Source organism: Falco cherrug, chromosome 3, assembly GCF_023634085.1.
Source record: "Falco cherrug isolate bFalChe1 chromosome 3, bFalChe1.pri, whole genome shotgun sequence".
Lineage (NCBI taxonomy): Eukaryota > Metazoa > Chordata > Aves > Falconiformes > Falconidae > Falco > Falco cherrug.
In genome coordinates this window covers 93,844,520-93,860,858 of record NC_073699.1, presented here as the reverse complement: position 1 = coordinate 93,860,858, position 16,339 = coordinate 93,844,520, and the positions used below count along the sequence as shown (strand labels likewise).

Below are 16,339 nucleotides of genomic sequence, written 5' to 3'. Positions count from 1 at the left end.
TCCCTCCAGCACCCCCGCATCCCTTTCACTGGTATGGCTGACCTCTTCAGATGGTGAATAGTTTCACATGTCCTTGTCAAAAGCTGTTCTGAGCATTGGTAAAGTTCTGCTTCAAAGTTGGTGTTGGATAAAGGCAACATAGCAGAGAGGGATGAAGGATGTTAAATATGTGTCAGTACTGCTCTGAAGGGCTGGGAAGGATACAGTGCACAGCCTTTCAGGGGCTCCTGTTTCATGTGGCTCCTGCCTCTTCTCTCAGTAAACCTGAGGGACACCATGTTTAATAATTTTGTGTTTCCATACAATTTGATCAGGGGATGCATAGTTCCTGCTACAGAAAAATAAATACTATTCAGATTGACTCTTTCTAGGCAGGAAAAGCCTAGAATCAAATAACAGTGCAAAATCATTGCACTGTTTGAAAAAAAATATATATTTTTTTGTTTACAACAGGGGACATCAAGGAGGATGCCTGATATCTACCTCCAGAGGTCCTAGAATCGATTGTGGAAGTTTCCCCATCATGCATAACCTTGGACCAAGAATCTTTACAGTGAAGCTCCTGCAGCCATGCCAGCAGACCCTGTTTTGTGGTTTCACGAACGCTTCTGATCTTCACAAGTGTTGAATTCAGAAATTCTGCTGGAACAATGATAGGTCAGTGTGATGGGGATAAAATTGAATCTAAAGTTGTTTTGATGCACAAAGATAATTGGGTGATTTGTTAGTAAAACATTAAAAAAAAAAAAAGGAAGAAAAGTTACTGAAAAAACGTGGTTAAAACTCTTAAAATGGGCAAAACCTTGTAAAATTTAGCAAATTGTCCATGTATAATATTAATACATGTTAAGAACACATTATACATTGTATGCATACAATCAGCTGTTTGTGTATTGTAAATATATCTTCAACAAGGGGTCTTTGTAAAATTTTAGTTCTGAGCAAAATTATTTCCCACTTGCTTTTATTGACAGCTATGTGTCAAAACCTCATGGTTACTGTCAGAAATATCAAACTTTACCACTGTCTTAGAGCATAGGTTTATTAATTTACACAAATAAAGAAGTGAGGATGGAGGAAAATCTGTAGCTAAGATTTTTAAAAAGTTGGAGGTCATTTTGCTTTGTTCCAGGGCTGTGCAAAACTGTAATATGCTTGTCAGTTAAACTGGCTTGGGGTTGTTTACCCATTCCGGGCACCTAGCCAGCCTGACTTACAAAACTGCAATTATCATGATTGTTAGGAATAGTTCCACTTCTCTAGGATTTCTTCTCCCTTGCTTCTTTTCTTCTTTGAGGAAGTCTTAAATTTTCCTGTCAGTTCTGAGGAGACCCTAATTTTCCCCTCAGGGGTTCCCACAGAGATGCAGAGGCTCTCCAGCTCGGTGACAGACATCCTTCCAGATGCAACAAGCAAGAGTGTCAATCCTTGGGATCAAATCCCTGCTGGCCCCGGCCAACAAAGCCAGGTCTTGCTGCTAGGAGACCCACAGTGTTCACTTTTTTTTTTTTTTAATTTTATGGTTTAATGCAGAATTTCTAAATATATGTCTAATTTGAAGGCTGAGAGGCTTTGGCACTTGTGTTGTTTCTCATTTATGGCCACACCGTCCCTGTGGCAGTTGCTGGTGGTTTGTCCACAAACGCTCCTGGGGTATTTTGAGGCCCCTCCACAAACACGAATTGGGAAGACAGAAGGGCACCAGGTGCTGGGCACCCAGCAGCTTTTGGGCTGCAGGTGCTGTGAAGTGCCCACCGTTTGAAGGCGCTCGGGTAACATGGTGTTTACTGCGCTGTTGCCTCCGGCCTCGCTGTCTCCAGGAAGAATAAGCAACCGCTTCTGTTGGGCTCCTAGATAACTCCTTTCCAACTCTTCCCAGTCTGCCGCGCTGGCTAGACGTAGCGGTGGATGGCTTTCGTTATCAGGCAGAGCACGCGGGAAGGTGCAGTTTCATGTTGCTGGTGTGAGCTGGGATCGCGGCTTCCTTCACGAGAAAGCCTGCGAGGTGGTGATAGCGTGTTGACGTAGCGGGGAAACCGGGCAAGTCTGTAATCTTCGCCGTGTCGTACTCTGCTGTTTTATCGTCGGTGATTTGCAGGGTCAAGTATGGCCGCAGGCCAGGCACGGCGCATGGATGCCCTTGCGCAGCTCTCGAACGGAGCTCCTGTTGTGCACAAGAGGAAAAACAGATGTAAAAGACCCTTAATCTCAGCTGTCATCCCCGCAGGGCAGCTGTGCCTCTTCCGTGTGTTCCGCGTAGGTTTTGGGTGGGATGCTCTGATTCTCCTTCGTCTGCGCAAGTGGTTTTAGTTTGTGATGAGGCAGTGGTCAGAGAGAGAAAATCCAGGGGTTATCTTGCTTGTGCCTTGTGATGCTGGGCTGCTGCTGTGTCTTCAGTGATAACCCGTTTCTGGGAGCTGCTGTGGGTCCCTGCTGTTACTGCCGGAGCCCTTCCCAGGTTGCAGCTGCTCTTCATCACTATGAACTTAGAGGAGCACTAGGAATGGTAGAGACAGGACAATAATGATTGCGTGTCAGGTTATTGCGGGTTGCTGGCCAGAAATTTTCCGTCAGGATGTTTCCTGGGTTCAACTTCTTGGGGTACACAACTCTGCTGAGGATTTCTGAAATCTCTGAATGTAAAGTCGGAGGCTCTGTGTATGTCTTTTTCTAGACACTGGCAATATTACATTTATTTTCAGCCAACCAAACTCTCAGGAACTTCTAGATGATTTTTATGGCTAATCTGTTGAATTATTTGATATACGTTAGTGTTACGGACTGCTGTATTACTTGCTTACTTGCTTTTGAAAGTTCAGTAATCAGGTGATATGCTGAGAATCGGTGATAACCGGTTCAGTGGCAAAATTACGGTTTTAATGCTTCTGTGTCAAGAACAGTCTAGAGGCAGATGTGCCACATCGCTTGTTCAGCAAAGGTTGCTCCCAAAGCATTAACTTACCACATGAGCATTGGGTGGACCTACCCTGTTAGGAAGTGTAGTGGAGGAACCGAATGGCATTTTAATGTAGGCTACCATATTTTACCTACATATAATGTGGGCTACCAAATTATACCTACATATAATGTAGGCTCCTCACGTATTTTTCAGGTTTTGAGGTATTTCATGAACAGCAGTATTGTGCGCTTACCACTTTTTTTCAAAGCTGTGTTTACAACCAATTATGTTTAAACTGTTCAATGTCTGTGAAAAAACTGTTTGCTGCGCCACCGTGTCTAAATCTGTAGCAGAACCTAAGAGGACTGAGTGCATGTGAAGAACTGCTGTCACCTTCATCTGAAAGGCTGGTAGTAAGGCTGGGGGCGTCTGCTGGAGCGGAACATGAACTGTAGGCCTTGGGGTTGCATCTTTTTAAGGATTAAGTGCAATAGCCTATCTTCATGTGCCAGGACCTTCCAGAAGCATTTGGGATCTTAAATAATTAATTGTTTATTCTACTTCAGAGCTGGGTTATGTAAGGTCCCCAAATTTCCTGCTTTATAACATTAGGATTAACAATTTGCAAAGATCTTCTGTTGAAGGATTTGGTAACAGTTCTGCTGCGCCACGGAGTAATTATCAGGAAGTTCAGATGCTTATGATTCTAGGGGAAAATAAATCCGTTCTCACGAGCTGAAATAGATTGTCCAAAATGCCCAAAAGATTGTGGAGTTGTTGCCCCTGGTTCTTCTATCAGACTGGCTGTTGTGTTTTATTTTGCTTCAAGAAAATTGATGTCAAGACCTGACTTTTTTCTTTCTCTTCCCTTGGATGCATGGACTTGTGTCATTTCTATCCATAATAGAATTTTCTGTCAGCATGAATTGTAATTCCTTTAGATACACTTTCAATTTTTAATGTAACTTCAATTTTATTCCTAGATACCATATAATGCTGGCTTCAGAAATACTTCTGTGGATGTTACGGCCCAGCTCTTGAGATCACAAAGTTAAGTCTGCAGACTCCTATTTTGATGTGATCAGTCTTGAGACGCCTACTAAGAAACAAGCAGAAGTGGATGAGGTGCCTTCCCTTTGCTTTCTTATTTTCATCCCCTTGATTCAAGGCGTCATCCAGTTTAAAAACTCTCAGCTTCACATTGTTTTAATTTTTAAAATTGTTATTTAGCATTCAAAATAATTCTTCCAGCACATAAATTCAGGATTTATCAGGTTTCCAGCTTAAATCCCACCACCCCCTTTCTAAGCACAAAGCCCATGGAGGTGGAGGTGTGGTGGAGAGAAGAAAAAGAAGAAATATGGGGATGTGCCTGTCTTTTGACATTTGAAACATGGAAAGGAAATTGTTGTTTGTTGATTTTACTTTACATCATGTAGTGCAAGCATGATTTCTGTAGAAGTGTGTGTCTCAATTATTCCTGGCTTAGCAGGTGGTTTTAGGTTTGTTTGTTGGTTTGGTATTTTTTTAATAATACTGTTTGATTTAAGATCCCAGTCCAACCTGACAAGCTCAATGAATTCCAGAAATGTTGTTTTTGTAAGAAGCAGTATCTGCATTTCACAGAAGTTGCTACTGGCAGCAGCCAGTTTACCCAGCACATGACTGGCGTGACTTTGAGGGTGGCCTCTGTGAGTGCCTTTTCTTACTGAGACAGATGGTACAGTGAATTTAGTGAAAATTAATTAGTAAGGGGGAGGCAGGGAAGACAACCAGGACTTTGAAGATTGTTTATACTCTAGGTTTTGTTTAGCAATAAGAACTTTTTGCTGGAGATGGAAGTAAAGGGTTATAATGAATGGGTCTTGGAAAGCAGCATCTAGGAAACACTCGTTTATTACAGCATTATGAGTTGACTTCTCATCCTGCAGAGTTATGTAGTTGCTCTATAGTGGTGTGTGTTTAATAAGTTATATCCAGAGGACATAGTAAAGATGTGTTACATTTGACCCAAAGGCTCACGCTATGTGCAGTCATCTTGAGTAGCTCACATGGTTACATTTCAGTATGACCACTGGTGGCTGGGTTACTGTTCAGCTTGACTGATTGAGGCAGATCTTGGGAAAAAAAAATTCAAAATTTCAAGGAACTGCTGAGACCAAAGCAAAGTTTCAGGTACTGTAAAAGGCATGGCTTTGTTTTGGTTAATTATTGCAATCCTGTTTATCCTTGAAGAAATAAATTCTTCTTCTTTGAACAAGTAACATTATTTATGCTTTTTAACAGACAGGGTAAAGATGATCCCCATCTTACCTGAAACTTGTATGTCGATCTGTACTTCTCTCTGTTCTGGGTGATTTGGTATCACCCAGCACAAGATGTTGGCTTCTCAAAGATAAAGGATTGCAGAGCCTGATGAGCCTGCAGTTCCAGCCACAGAGGTTGTTTGATGGATGACTAGCTAGCTAGAAAACAAATGCAAGTTGGTTGGGTTTGGTTTTTTTTTTCCACACATAGTGGTAAAGCTTAGAAGGGATCTCTGGAGGTCATCTGGTCCCACCCACCCCTACTCAAGGAGGGCCACCTACAGCTGGTTGCCCAGGACCATGATCAGAAGCTTTTTGAGTATCTCCAAGGATGGAGTCCCTACAGCCTCTTTAGGCAACCTGTGCCGGTGCCTGTCACCCTGACAGTAAGAAAGTGTTCCCTGATGTTTAGAGGGAACTCCTCTGTTTCTGTTTGTGCCCATTGCCTCTGGTCTTGTCACTGGGCACCACTGAGAAAAGCCTGGCTCTGTCCTCTTTGTTTTCTTCCTGCAGCTCCTTTTGACTTCTTACCTGCTGTTTCTTGGTGGCTTCTAATTCCCCTTGTTTGTTGTATTTTTCCTTGTGCAGGAGGGATGAGGAGGACCAAAAGAACTCCGTCACCATCATCTCATTTTCTATTGCACTTCAAAATCTTTGCATATCAAACCACTCTCCATCCTGTGAGTACCTCACGAGGTAATTGTATTTTGGATTTTGTTTGTTAGTAAGTCTGGTGCATGGCTTGCCAATCATGTCCCTCGCAAGTAGGAAAAAAAATGCAGACTTGTGAGCAAAGTATTTTCTAGAGAAATCAGAGTGACTGTACAGGACTGGACCATGATGATTGTGTGCTATACAGGGCCTCTCCTCCTGATACTTCTTCCCTTGGAAAGAAAAATTCACCTGTGTGCCATCTTCAGTATAACTGAGTTCCCAAGCTGTGTGACTTAAGGTTGCCAACCCAGCCTCTGCTACAGCCTTGTGAGACTGCCTGTGTGTTGACAGCTGCTGACAGTTCCTTTAGGATGGAAAATCATAATGCAAACTGTAATTGAGTTGAGGTATCTCCTCCTTCCTACTCTCTTCAGCAGCATACTTGTCGTGTTCCAGATGAACGTTAAGTGCCTCAACTTCCACCAGCAAACCCAGGGAGAGTACAGGCTCTATTGAAGAAAGTCTCTCCTGTCCACTCGGCCAGAAATGGTTTGTTTGCTGCCCAGTTCCTTAGATGCCTGCAGTCTTGTTTTATCCACTGTTTGGGTAAAGTATGAAAAGTATCGGTGTAAAGTTAAGCAGTTTACAGCTCAGTATGACTTTAATCTCACCTAAAAAGATTACTTAATTCCCCTGAACCTTGTTTTCAGTATAATGGTGCATGGAGCAGTGTCTTTTAGCAATGTCAGCAATCCAGTGAAGGACTCACTGAAGGAAACTGCTTCACATCCTGGATTCATGCAAATTAGGAAGCTTGAACATGGAAAAGACCTGTAGGTGAGTTCAGATCTTCAGATTACCTCAAAATACCTTTTGTTGTAGGTTGGCTCTCCCAGTGCTAAGACCTTGCTGTGCTTTATTTACTCAAACTAACATATCAGCAGAAAGTGTGGTCAAGTGTACACAGGTGGCTTTCAAACAGTTCCAAGTACATTCAACCCGTGGCTCTGTGGTCCCGTTTCTTGACCAGGAGAAAAGTTCTTTCATTTACTTCCAAAAATAAACTTCAATGTGATGGAACTTTTGTGAGGAAGGCATACTTTATGGCCTCAGTGCAGTCCAGTGGCCAGTGCTGGTCAGTTTGCTGTTTGCTAGTGCCTGAGATGTTACCTATTTCAGGAAGAGAATTAGAATGTCAGATTCCTACACTGCACTATCAAGGCTCCTGTGCTCCTTTAAGGTTTTGGCACCAACACTGACAGTTGCCTTACAGTGTGTCTCTATGCTCTGTAAATAATTAAGCAGATTGTGTAGTACAGGGATGCAATCAAGCCAGTCTTGATAGGAGACTTAGGGGTCAGGACTAAGAAGGCTAAGCCAGCTGGATTTTATGTTCCAATACCCTTATTACTAATTCTACTAGCCCCTGACTAGACTTCTGACACCCAAACAGATGTGATTTGCCTTCAGGCCTGAAGGAGGAAAAAAATGAGGAAAATTTCTCCCTTGCTGGGAAAAAAACCCCAAACAAACAAAAAATCCCAACCATACAGAAACTTTCTGTATCTTCAGAAAGATACCGTTTCTATGTTCTTACATTCACCTGAACCCAACAATTCACGATGCTCCAGAATTCCCCTAGTACAAGGTGTTCATACATCACTACTAGAATCAATTGCTTCTGTGAGGCTGGGACTCCAAACCAGGTGCTTTAGAAGTGATGGTGGCTTCTGCAGCCTCCCCAGCCTTCTCCTTGAGCCCAGTCAAACCCCTGTGGCTACAGCTGCAGTCAGTCATCAGAAGCTAAAGCTGATGCTTCAGGTTAGTTTATCTATGCAGTACTGCAAATTTATGTAGGACAATACAAGCATCAGCAATGAACCAGGCTGGACAAAGACCTATGTCTCCTGTGAAGAAAAGCTTGGAAAACACTCATGTAAAAAATGTCCTAAGTCATTTTTTGTGATCTGTCAGGCCTTCTTGCTTGCTAACTTTTCTGGCTTTGTTCTATTGTGGTTTTGCAAAGACTAAACTAGACTTAACTGTAACTGTCACACCCATCAAAGGATACTTAGTGACCAATCCTGAAAAGAACAGGGCAGTATTTCCTCCAGAAACAGGGTATCTCTAGTCCAGTATGTAGGCAAAACGTCTACATTACTTATTCATAAGGACATAATTTGTTAATAGTGTGAAGTTAGTTACTGCTTTTAATATAAAGGTTGGGCAATTGCACAGTGACTCTGATAGTGTATGTGAATTTGTCTGAACTAAGGACTTTTTCCACTGAAAGGAATTTACGTGGTCACCAACTTACATCTTCAAACTGTCAGCAGCAGCACAACAGCCTGACAGATAGTAACACAAAAAATGAAGCAAGTAGAATTTTTTCAGTTGAATTGCCTGCACCTTCAACTGATTTAATTCTAAGTATCTCTAGACCCAGTCTTCTGTTACAGTGAAGTTCTTTCATGTTTAAAGAAAGCATAAATAATCCTCTAGCTGAAACAGATGCAATCTATGCCCAAATACTTCTTACAGAGGCCAGAAAAGGGACCTTTTATATAAATTTGAGTTGAACTCCAAAAGGTTTCCCATTACAGAACTGTAGGTAAGGTATCTTTCCTTCTGCCTTCAATAAAATCGAATTCAACTAAGGAATTTTCACTTTACCACATCACTGTAGGAAAAATGACCCATTTTTAAGAGATTCCAAAGAAATAATTACTTGAATTTTTTTTTTTTTTGAACTGTAACAAAATAATGAAGAGTAGAATGACTTCCTATGTCATCTTCTCCCATCAACTTCCTCTAAGAGAAAACTTCTACACAGTTTACAGCAATAAACTGATTTTCAACTTTTCATTTAACGGAAATTAAGAGCTTATAGAAGTTTAACAAAATAAAATATTGAAAGATTTGTTTCAGCAACCCTTAAATCAGAAGTATCTTTGAAAAAGACAATTATATGAGAGAATCACATTTAAAATGTGTTAAGAAATATTAGTTTTATTTAACCAGTTTTCACAGCTGAATATTTATTCTATAAAAACTTTACAGATTGTACAGTTTATATATAGTTCAAACTACTAGAACAAAGAAGTAGGTCCCACAGATGCAAAAATACTGTACCAATCCAAGGTAAAGGCAGATTTACACACTGTACAGCTCTCCACTGGGAAGGGGAGGTGGGTCAGTTCCAAGTAAAAACTTCAAAACTGTACAAAAATAAGGTTTGATTTCTTTTTCATTCTTCATAATACATTCATTAAGATTGCAAGCACAGATACCCAAGTAATAATAGGTATCTGCGGTCAGGAATCAATAACCACTCCTGAAAGGAATGCAAAATAGGTCTATTTACACAGGGCACTCTTACACCATACTGTATATAGTGTATATTTAAAATAATAAAAAAGCATAGACAAAGAACATTAAACATCTAATATAAGGTAGTTTTTTTTTTAAAAGGAGTTTTTTTTTTTTTACTTAATAGTGTGCCAAAAGATTTTTAACTTATTAAATAATATATTCTAAGTGAACCTAAAATCTATGAACATAAAATGCATTTTTGGTGTAATACATCAATTAAACCAGCAAATAGGAAAAAAAAAAGAACCGAAAACAAAACCCAAACTGTATATAAAGTAGTATTCTCACCCAGCAACAGAAGCACTTATGTAGTTATTTAAAAAAGAACCAAAAAACAAAACAAAAAAAACCAACCAAACCCAGAGAGACTTTTAAAAAACCCACTAAAACTAACTTATAACTTAGGATATTCATACATAAGATATTCAGTGATTCACTAATACTGCAAAACAAGCTTTTTTTTTTTTTTCTTTCTTTTTTTTCCCTTCCCCCTTGCTTTTCCCTCCCACTTCCCCTTATTCCCCTTTCCCAAGAGACAGTGGTTTCTTCATGCTATCTGGGTAAGAATTAAACATATTCCTGCCCCCTTCCTCCCACCCCTCTATACCTCCCCCCAAAAAAGGACAGAGTGTTTTCTTAGCATTAATCCTGAGCACACTCTCTTTTTGGGGATACGTGTGATTTAAGCTTAGGGTTTAATTCCCAAAAATTTTAGAATGTTCCATTACTTGAGGTATTTTAACCTTCTTCTGAGACAGTGCCTTGTATCTTAGCTGACTCATTGGGCAGTGAAAGTAAGGGCTGGCTAATACCCGTTTCAATTCTGTATTCTAATGAAAAAGAAAAACATGATTCCAGACTTCCCTGCCACAGAAAATAATGCAACACCATTCACTTTTTAATCCATTCTCTATTTGATACAGTACTAGCCAAAGATAACAAAAACTAGAGCCTTTAAAGAGATGTTTGGTAGTGCACTCTATCTTTTTTTTTTTTAGCTTGTGTGTGTGTGTCTACATACACACTGTCACACACATACTACCTTTTATATATATATATATATATATATAAAAAAGAGACATATATATGCACACACATACACACAGGTGTGTGTATATATATCTATATGTAACAATCGGGGAGAAAGGAGTTTTGTTCAAATTTAAGTGATACAGTACTTTTAAACCCCTTGACAATAAAAGGTGGGGGGGGTGTCCACTCCTGTTCCCAAGCTGAGCAAGGGGTTAGTTTATATAGGTTTTCCTAAGATGGGCATATTTTGCTTGCCCTGATGTCCAAAGAAATACAATTCCAGTGTCAACGGGCATCTCATCAGAACTCATCAATCTTCTTCTGCAGATATTTTAACATTGAGTCCATCCCTTGTGCTGAGCCCCAGATTTTCTTCAAAACTTCACACTCCTTTTCATTTGCTTGTTCCAAGTCCACCTTCATGATATTACGTACTAAAGCTTTGGATTCTTCAAGTACCTAGGCCAAAAATGGAGTTGGCTTAGTATTATGAGAACTGAGCAACACGTGTACTTACAGGTTTATATGGATGAATCCTGAAGTTGGTCATGAACTTTTAAACTTATCAATTCATGGACATACTATGCCCCTAGGAAATGTTTCTCAAGAGTATTTCTCATAGTTTCACACAGGATTTCCTTTATGCTATACCAGCACAGTTTACAACTGCATAAAAATGTGGAAATAATAAAAAAATCTAAATCATAACTCTCTGTGTGTGTACATATGTATTTTTTTTTTTACTGATAACTAGAGAAACCTCCAACTCCATTTTGGTGAAGGCTAATCATAACACTGTTATCCAGAACTGCTCTAATGACCTTGAAATTCTTGAGCATTTAAAACAGACTGAAAAATCTCGTTTGCTTTTCCATTTAGAAAACTATTAATCTGTTTCAAAGTCCAAAATTTCTGATGTACAGAACAGTTAATTTCTGCTGCATCTCTTCTCATAAGAAAGCACTGAACACCGGTAGTTTCAGCTACCTTGTGCAACTGCCAGTAGTGCACACAGCCATGAACGCACTAGGCTTTACTCATAAAACTAAGTTCAACATAATGTCAAAGACTGCATTTATTTCCTTGGTAATTTAAAATGCAACTCAAGACATTAAATTATAACTCAAGATTTGTGTGTTTCTGTGCAGTTCTTAGGGCAACTGTTTACACTGTTGATTACAGTAAGTTGGACTTACACAACTATGTTAAAACCAAAACACACTGCAGAGTCCAATGCTGTTTTAATGTTCTTAACCACAATGTGCTACGGCATATGATAAAGAAGAGTTAGATGCAAACTTTAAAAAACATCCTCAAAACCCCAGAAACAAAAAGTTGTATAAGAATGTGTTAAAAGACATTGCTATACTAAAATGTGGTCCTTATTTCATGAAAATGGTCTTTGTTTAGGACATAATGATGTAGAATAATAAGAACTAATCTAATCATAAAAACGTTTTGTAAGAAAATGAAGGAAACTTACAACTGAATTACATGTGACAAGTTCCTTAATTCGAACCATTACTTCTTGTGTGAATGTTCCTGGCCAAAACACTTGAGACACGAGTCCTTTGGCACAAGCCTCCTGCGCAGTCAACTTCCTTCCACTGAACAACATTTCATTGGCCTGAAGGGATAAAAAGTTACTTCTGGTATGAAATGTAATGAGACAAAACTCATTAAAGGAAAAATGTTCAAAACAAATAAGGAAAATGCCTGCACTATTTGAAATAGTTTTATTTATTATAGCTCTTCCAACTTTTAATTAAAGAAAAATACTTGCCTACAGATAGCTGGTCAGTGGTGTTGACTATACTACATGTCAGTAGTTATAAAAATACAGAGGTCTATGATTAAGGGTTAAACATGAAAAAAGTCTTTTGTCATCTCCCATTCATGAATGTTCATTAGCTCTAGCTTTCTTGCAGTATTACTGACTCGTTAACTGTATATGTGGTAATACGTTATAAAGCCTGGCAGATCTGTAAAACAGCAATGAATACATCAGCTTGCCATTTATAATTACATTAGTTGCAGCACTGAAATCTTTGCTAAAAATCTACTTTATCTGTAAGTTATAAAGATAATCCAGTTTTGGTAGTAGATCTGGGAACTTCAGTTTTCATAGAAAGGAACAGTTAAATATTTTACAACTAAAAATGTTTTTTAGTACTGAAAATGTTTGAAATCTAAATATATGGTTTATTTTCAGCACTTCTCAAAAGTCTTCAGCAGTATTTCATTTATGATGCAACATTTAAAATAGCTGGATCATCTTAGAATTTGACCTCCAAAACTCACCGGTTTTGGAGCGGGACATGTTCCAATTTCTGATTAAATTCATAGAACATAACCATTCCCATCTTATTCAGGGGTTCAATACTGAACTGCCAAAATCTTTCAAAAGCTGATTTAGCAGTCTTATTAAAAAGAAACACCAGTATTTAAAGGATCTTGTACATAGCTTAAAGGTACAGAACAGTACTACATTCTATACAATAAGGAGATCTCTAGTTCTGTAAATCTTTTTCATCTGTAATCAACACACACCACTATTTATCAGCTTCCCCATTAAAGCTTCATCCCACAACTACTTATGCTTTAATTCTACCTATAGTGAAGTTTCTTACAGAGTCAAACTTTTTGTCTGCAGTGACATCAACCACAAAAAAAACCCCAAAACTTTTTACTGTTTCTTAATGACTAATTTACATTGAAAATATGGCAAAGCCATTGCTGGACTCTTGAAATAGGGAAAGTAAGGCTCTTATAAAACACCCAAACCTGACACGTATAGTATTTCTGAGAACAAAATTCTGTGTTTCTTCATTTTTTCTAATACTGGAATTCTTGGTAATTATTATAGCAACTTCAAGTTACCCAATTACTGTAGGTACTGTTCTAGTATTGCCATTTCACACAGGAAGAAATCTGAACTCTCAGAAGTCTATTACTCGCCCTTTTGTAATGAAATAAAAAGCCTGGGTTCTACGGCAGTTTAGTTGCTGACTCCCAACGTGTTAAAATAAAAATGAAAAGAGGCTTCCTAGGATCTTTTACATAAATTTTATCAGCAGTACATCTCTCCTAAGTTAATATGGGAAGTTGTGATTCACATATTTTAGTTAAAAAAAAGAAAGCCTCACACTAGAGGTACAAATTATATACCCCTATAGTTGTACCTTCTGTGAAAGCAAAAATCAAATATACAAGGTTGATTAACTATCACAACTACACCTCCTGATTTTCCAGGATATAGGTGAGTAATACTAACCTGAAACACTAGCGAAAAGATCAGTGACATACACAAGTATGTCTAAAACAAGGAGTCATTTTCCTAAGGAAAAATTCTTCCAAAAATAATTTTAAAAGATACTTAACATTTATATCAAAGATCAAAAATGTGAAGTCAATCTAATTGGGAGTTAGAAAAGTCAGAACTTTAAGTCAGCTGGTCAGGTCTACATATTCTTCACATGTATCTTTGGTAGCAAGGGTGAAAACAAATGCTAGAAAACCTTAATAATCTTTTTCTATAACTCAGTAGCAACTCTTGAGTTCTCCTGAATGTGAAAAACCATGAACGATAATGGTGCAGTTATCTTATTTCTGCCAGCTGTAACACTGCATTAGCAGAAAACCTCACATGAAATGAGCACTCCCATTACTGTTCTGTTGACAAGTTTTGAAGGAAAATGTTTTGCTCTGGCATCTTCACTTTTGATCTATACACAATATATGCTGGAGTACACTGCTAAGTAAGTTTTAATCCTATAATCAATCACAAATTGTATCTGCTGTGAAAGTTAACACACTTGGTGGTTACTTTCCAAGAAATGCAATACAGCAACAGAAACGAAGACAAAAATATTTCATTAATACAAGACTCTCATTAACAACCTACATTTTCTACTCATTCTGTCTTACTCCTTTCACAGAGGAACATCCTACAGCCCTTCTCTTACAGTGAGTGCTTTGAGGCTTACAGGAGACCTTTACGGAGCATCTCAGCTCTCGTGCACTATGATCAGGAGGCAGCCCGACACCCTGGCTGTCATGTGGACTACAGGCACGATGGGATCGTGTATCCCTCATCACTGACACAAGGGCGTAAGAAATACTGCCAAGCGTGCTGGAGGCTGACAGGGAAACCCAGCATGTGAAGCCTGATCATGCAGCTCCTGTGCTTTGCATCCAAGACCAGAAAGCCAGCCGAAGAACTCCACAGCAGACGCACAATAACGTATCTCCCCAAACAGATGCTGCCTTCATCTCTATTCTAGATTATTTTCAAAACTCAAAAGCCAGGTTTAAGAATCCTTCCAAAATTCTTGGTATTCCCAATACAGTATCGGTTTTGAATCCTAAGGTCTGGGCTTCAGCTTTCCTGTAACAACAACCTCTGTTGAATGTGGTCTGTGGAAAAAACCTCCCTCCATGGCAGACCTGCTCACCAGCCAAGACTGACCTGGTAGGGAAGATTATTTCCAACAATCTTGCGACTGAAGATTTTTACGTAACTGCTGATTATAAAAAGAATGCACCGAATCTGACAAGAGTTAAATGTAGGACTAATATTGCCAAGCTAATACACTTGCAGCAAATTTTAGGATGCATTCAGAGGCCTCCATTCCTTCTTTTGTGTATTTTTCCCCCCCCCAAACACTTCTCATATCATTCATACCATCTCTTCTTTCTGCTGACTTCTATCTCCCTTTCATAGATAGAAAGCACACTATTTGATCAAAATTTTCAGTATGGATTCTGAACATAATTAATGAAATCTGCTGATTAAAGTCCAACTTTGTCCCATACAGCACTGACATTGCTACATTGCAGAGGGTTGAAGATAGTATGCAAACAGTGGCCTTTCCTCCCCCTCCCCTTTTGCACTGAAGATTCTGGAATTGTTATCACTAGAAGCTTTCAATTTAAATCTTTATATTTTAAACCAAAAGCATTCACACACATGAAAAGAGTTTACTAGGGAAGAGCTTCTTGGATTTTTTTTGTACATCTAAAGAAAGTAAAAGTAACAACCACAAGTCTCTAAAGGACGGGGATGGATGGAATGGATGGATGAATGGATGGATGGCCAAATAAAAAGGGAAAGGAACAATCAGTAGTTTGAAACATGCTAAGATATTAAAGATACTCTTATAATTATTAATCTATTTCAGTTACCTTTTCTGTTCTCTTCTAATAACTTAAATCCAGACATCACACAATTAGTCATTAGATCTGTTCAAACTGATGTTTTTAATATATCAAAGTCTGTATTTTTACATTGATAAATACTTACAGGGAAAAACTGACTTTTATAATAAACAGTAATTTAGAAAAAAAAAGGTGTAGCTACAAGCACTTGTTTTATACTGTTACTGTTTAAATTGGAGTGGGACGTAGGTCAGTTTTCAAAGAATACAGCATAAAAAAATAGTAAGAAACATGAAAATAATGTAGGTAAGATATTTTAAAATAGCGTTTTGTTACATTTGCTTCTTTCATCTGACTGGAAAGCAAGAAAAGGGGTACTAACTAACATGTAGTATGTTTTCAGCAACAATGCAAAGCGTTATTTCCCCCTCCCCCCCATCTTGTAAATTGAGTGCAAGACAAAAAAACCCAAATCCTTCACAAAGGTGGTCTGGGTTGAGTATTTCTTGCATAGCACGCTAGCATTAAACATCAACAGAGAACTACCAAGCAAGGAAGTGCGACACGACTTCTTGAGAACAAGTGCACGAAAGCTGACTTGCTTTGCATGAGACTGCTAATAGCTGGTGACACAGCGCTCTGCTATGTAACAACACTGAGTGCAGACCAGCCCGTTCTGTGCTGAATGCAAGACACTGGTGTGGCTGGTCCTCATAAGGCATCAGCTGGGAAGGTGTGTCCTGGTATGCAGGACACAACCCTTCTGCCACTGTCACAGGGCTAAGGGTGCTCGTGACGCGGGATTACGTCCCATGCCTGCTTTCTGTTCTGTGCATGCAGGTGGGGGCTAGTTTGTAACAGCATGGAGCAGAGAAACTATAAATACTTGTTTCTCATGAAAGTTTTTCATGAGAGAAAG

At 39.0% G+C, this 16,339-nt stretch overlaps 1 protein-coding gene and 1 long non-coding RNA gene across 15 annotated transcripts in view; one reads left to right on the top strand and one right to left on the bottom strand.

Annotated features, from left to right (window-relative positions):
- Positions 1-423: 423 nt before the first annotated feature.
- On the top strand, positions 424-14,502 carry LOC129735558 (uncharacterized). 11 transcript variants are annotated; one of them, XR_008731284.1, is made up of 6 exons: positions 2,465-2,658; positions 3,883-4,024; positions 5,417-5,591; positions 5,794-5,885; positions 6,065-6,696; positions 14,202-14,502. It is a non-coding gene; the product is annotated as an uncharacterized LOC129735558 (long non-coding RNA). The 11 variants fall into 11 exon arrangements; XR_008731279.1 differs by having other exon boundaries at positions 5,794-6,465; positions 6,570-6,696; XR_008731280.1 differs by lacking the exon at positions 2,465-2,658 and adding an exon at positions 693-2,256 and having other exon boundaries at positions 5,794-6,696.
- Positions 8,842-16,339, bottom strand: part of CDYL (chromodomain Y like) — a 110,671-nt gene continuing 103,173 nt past the window's right edge. For all 4 annotated transcript variants that reach the window (XM_055704337.1, XM_055704340.1, XM_055704338.1 and 1 more), the window contains 2 exons: positions 11,747-11,890; positions 8,842-10,722 (listed from right to left, as the gene is read on the bottom strand). In XM_055704337.1, the coding sequence (XP_055560312.1) occupies positions 10,564-10,722; positions 11,747-11,890 (303 nt within the window). In that variant the 3' untranslated portion in view covers positions 8,842-10,563. The remainder of the gene's footprint in view (positions 10,723-11,746; positions 11,891-16,339) is intronic.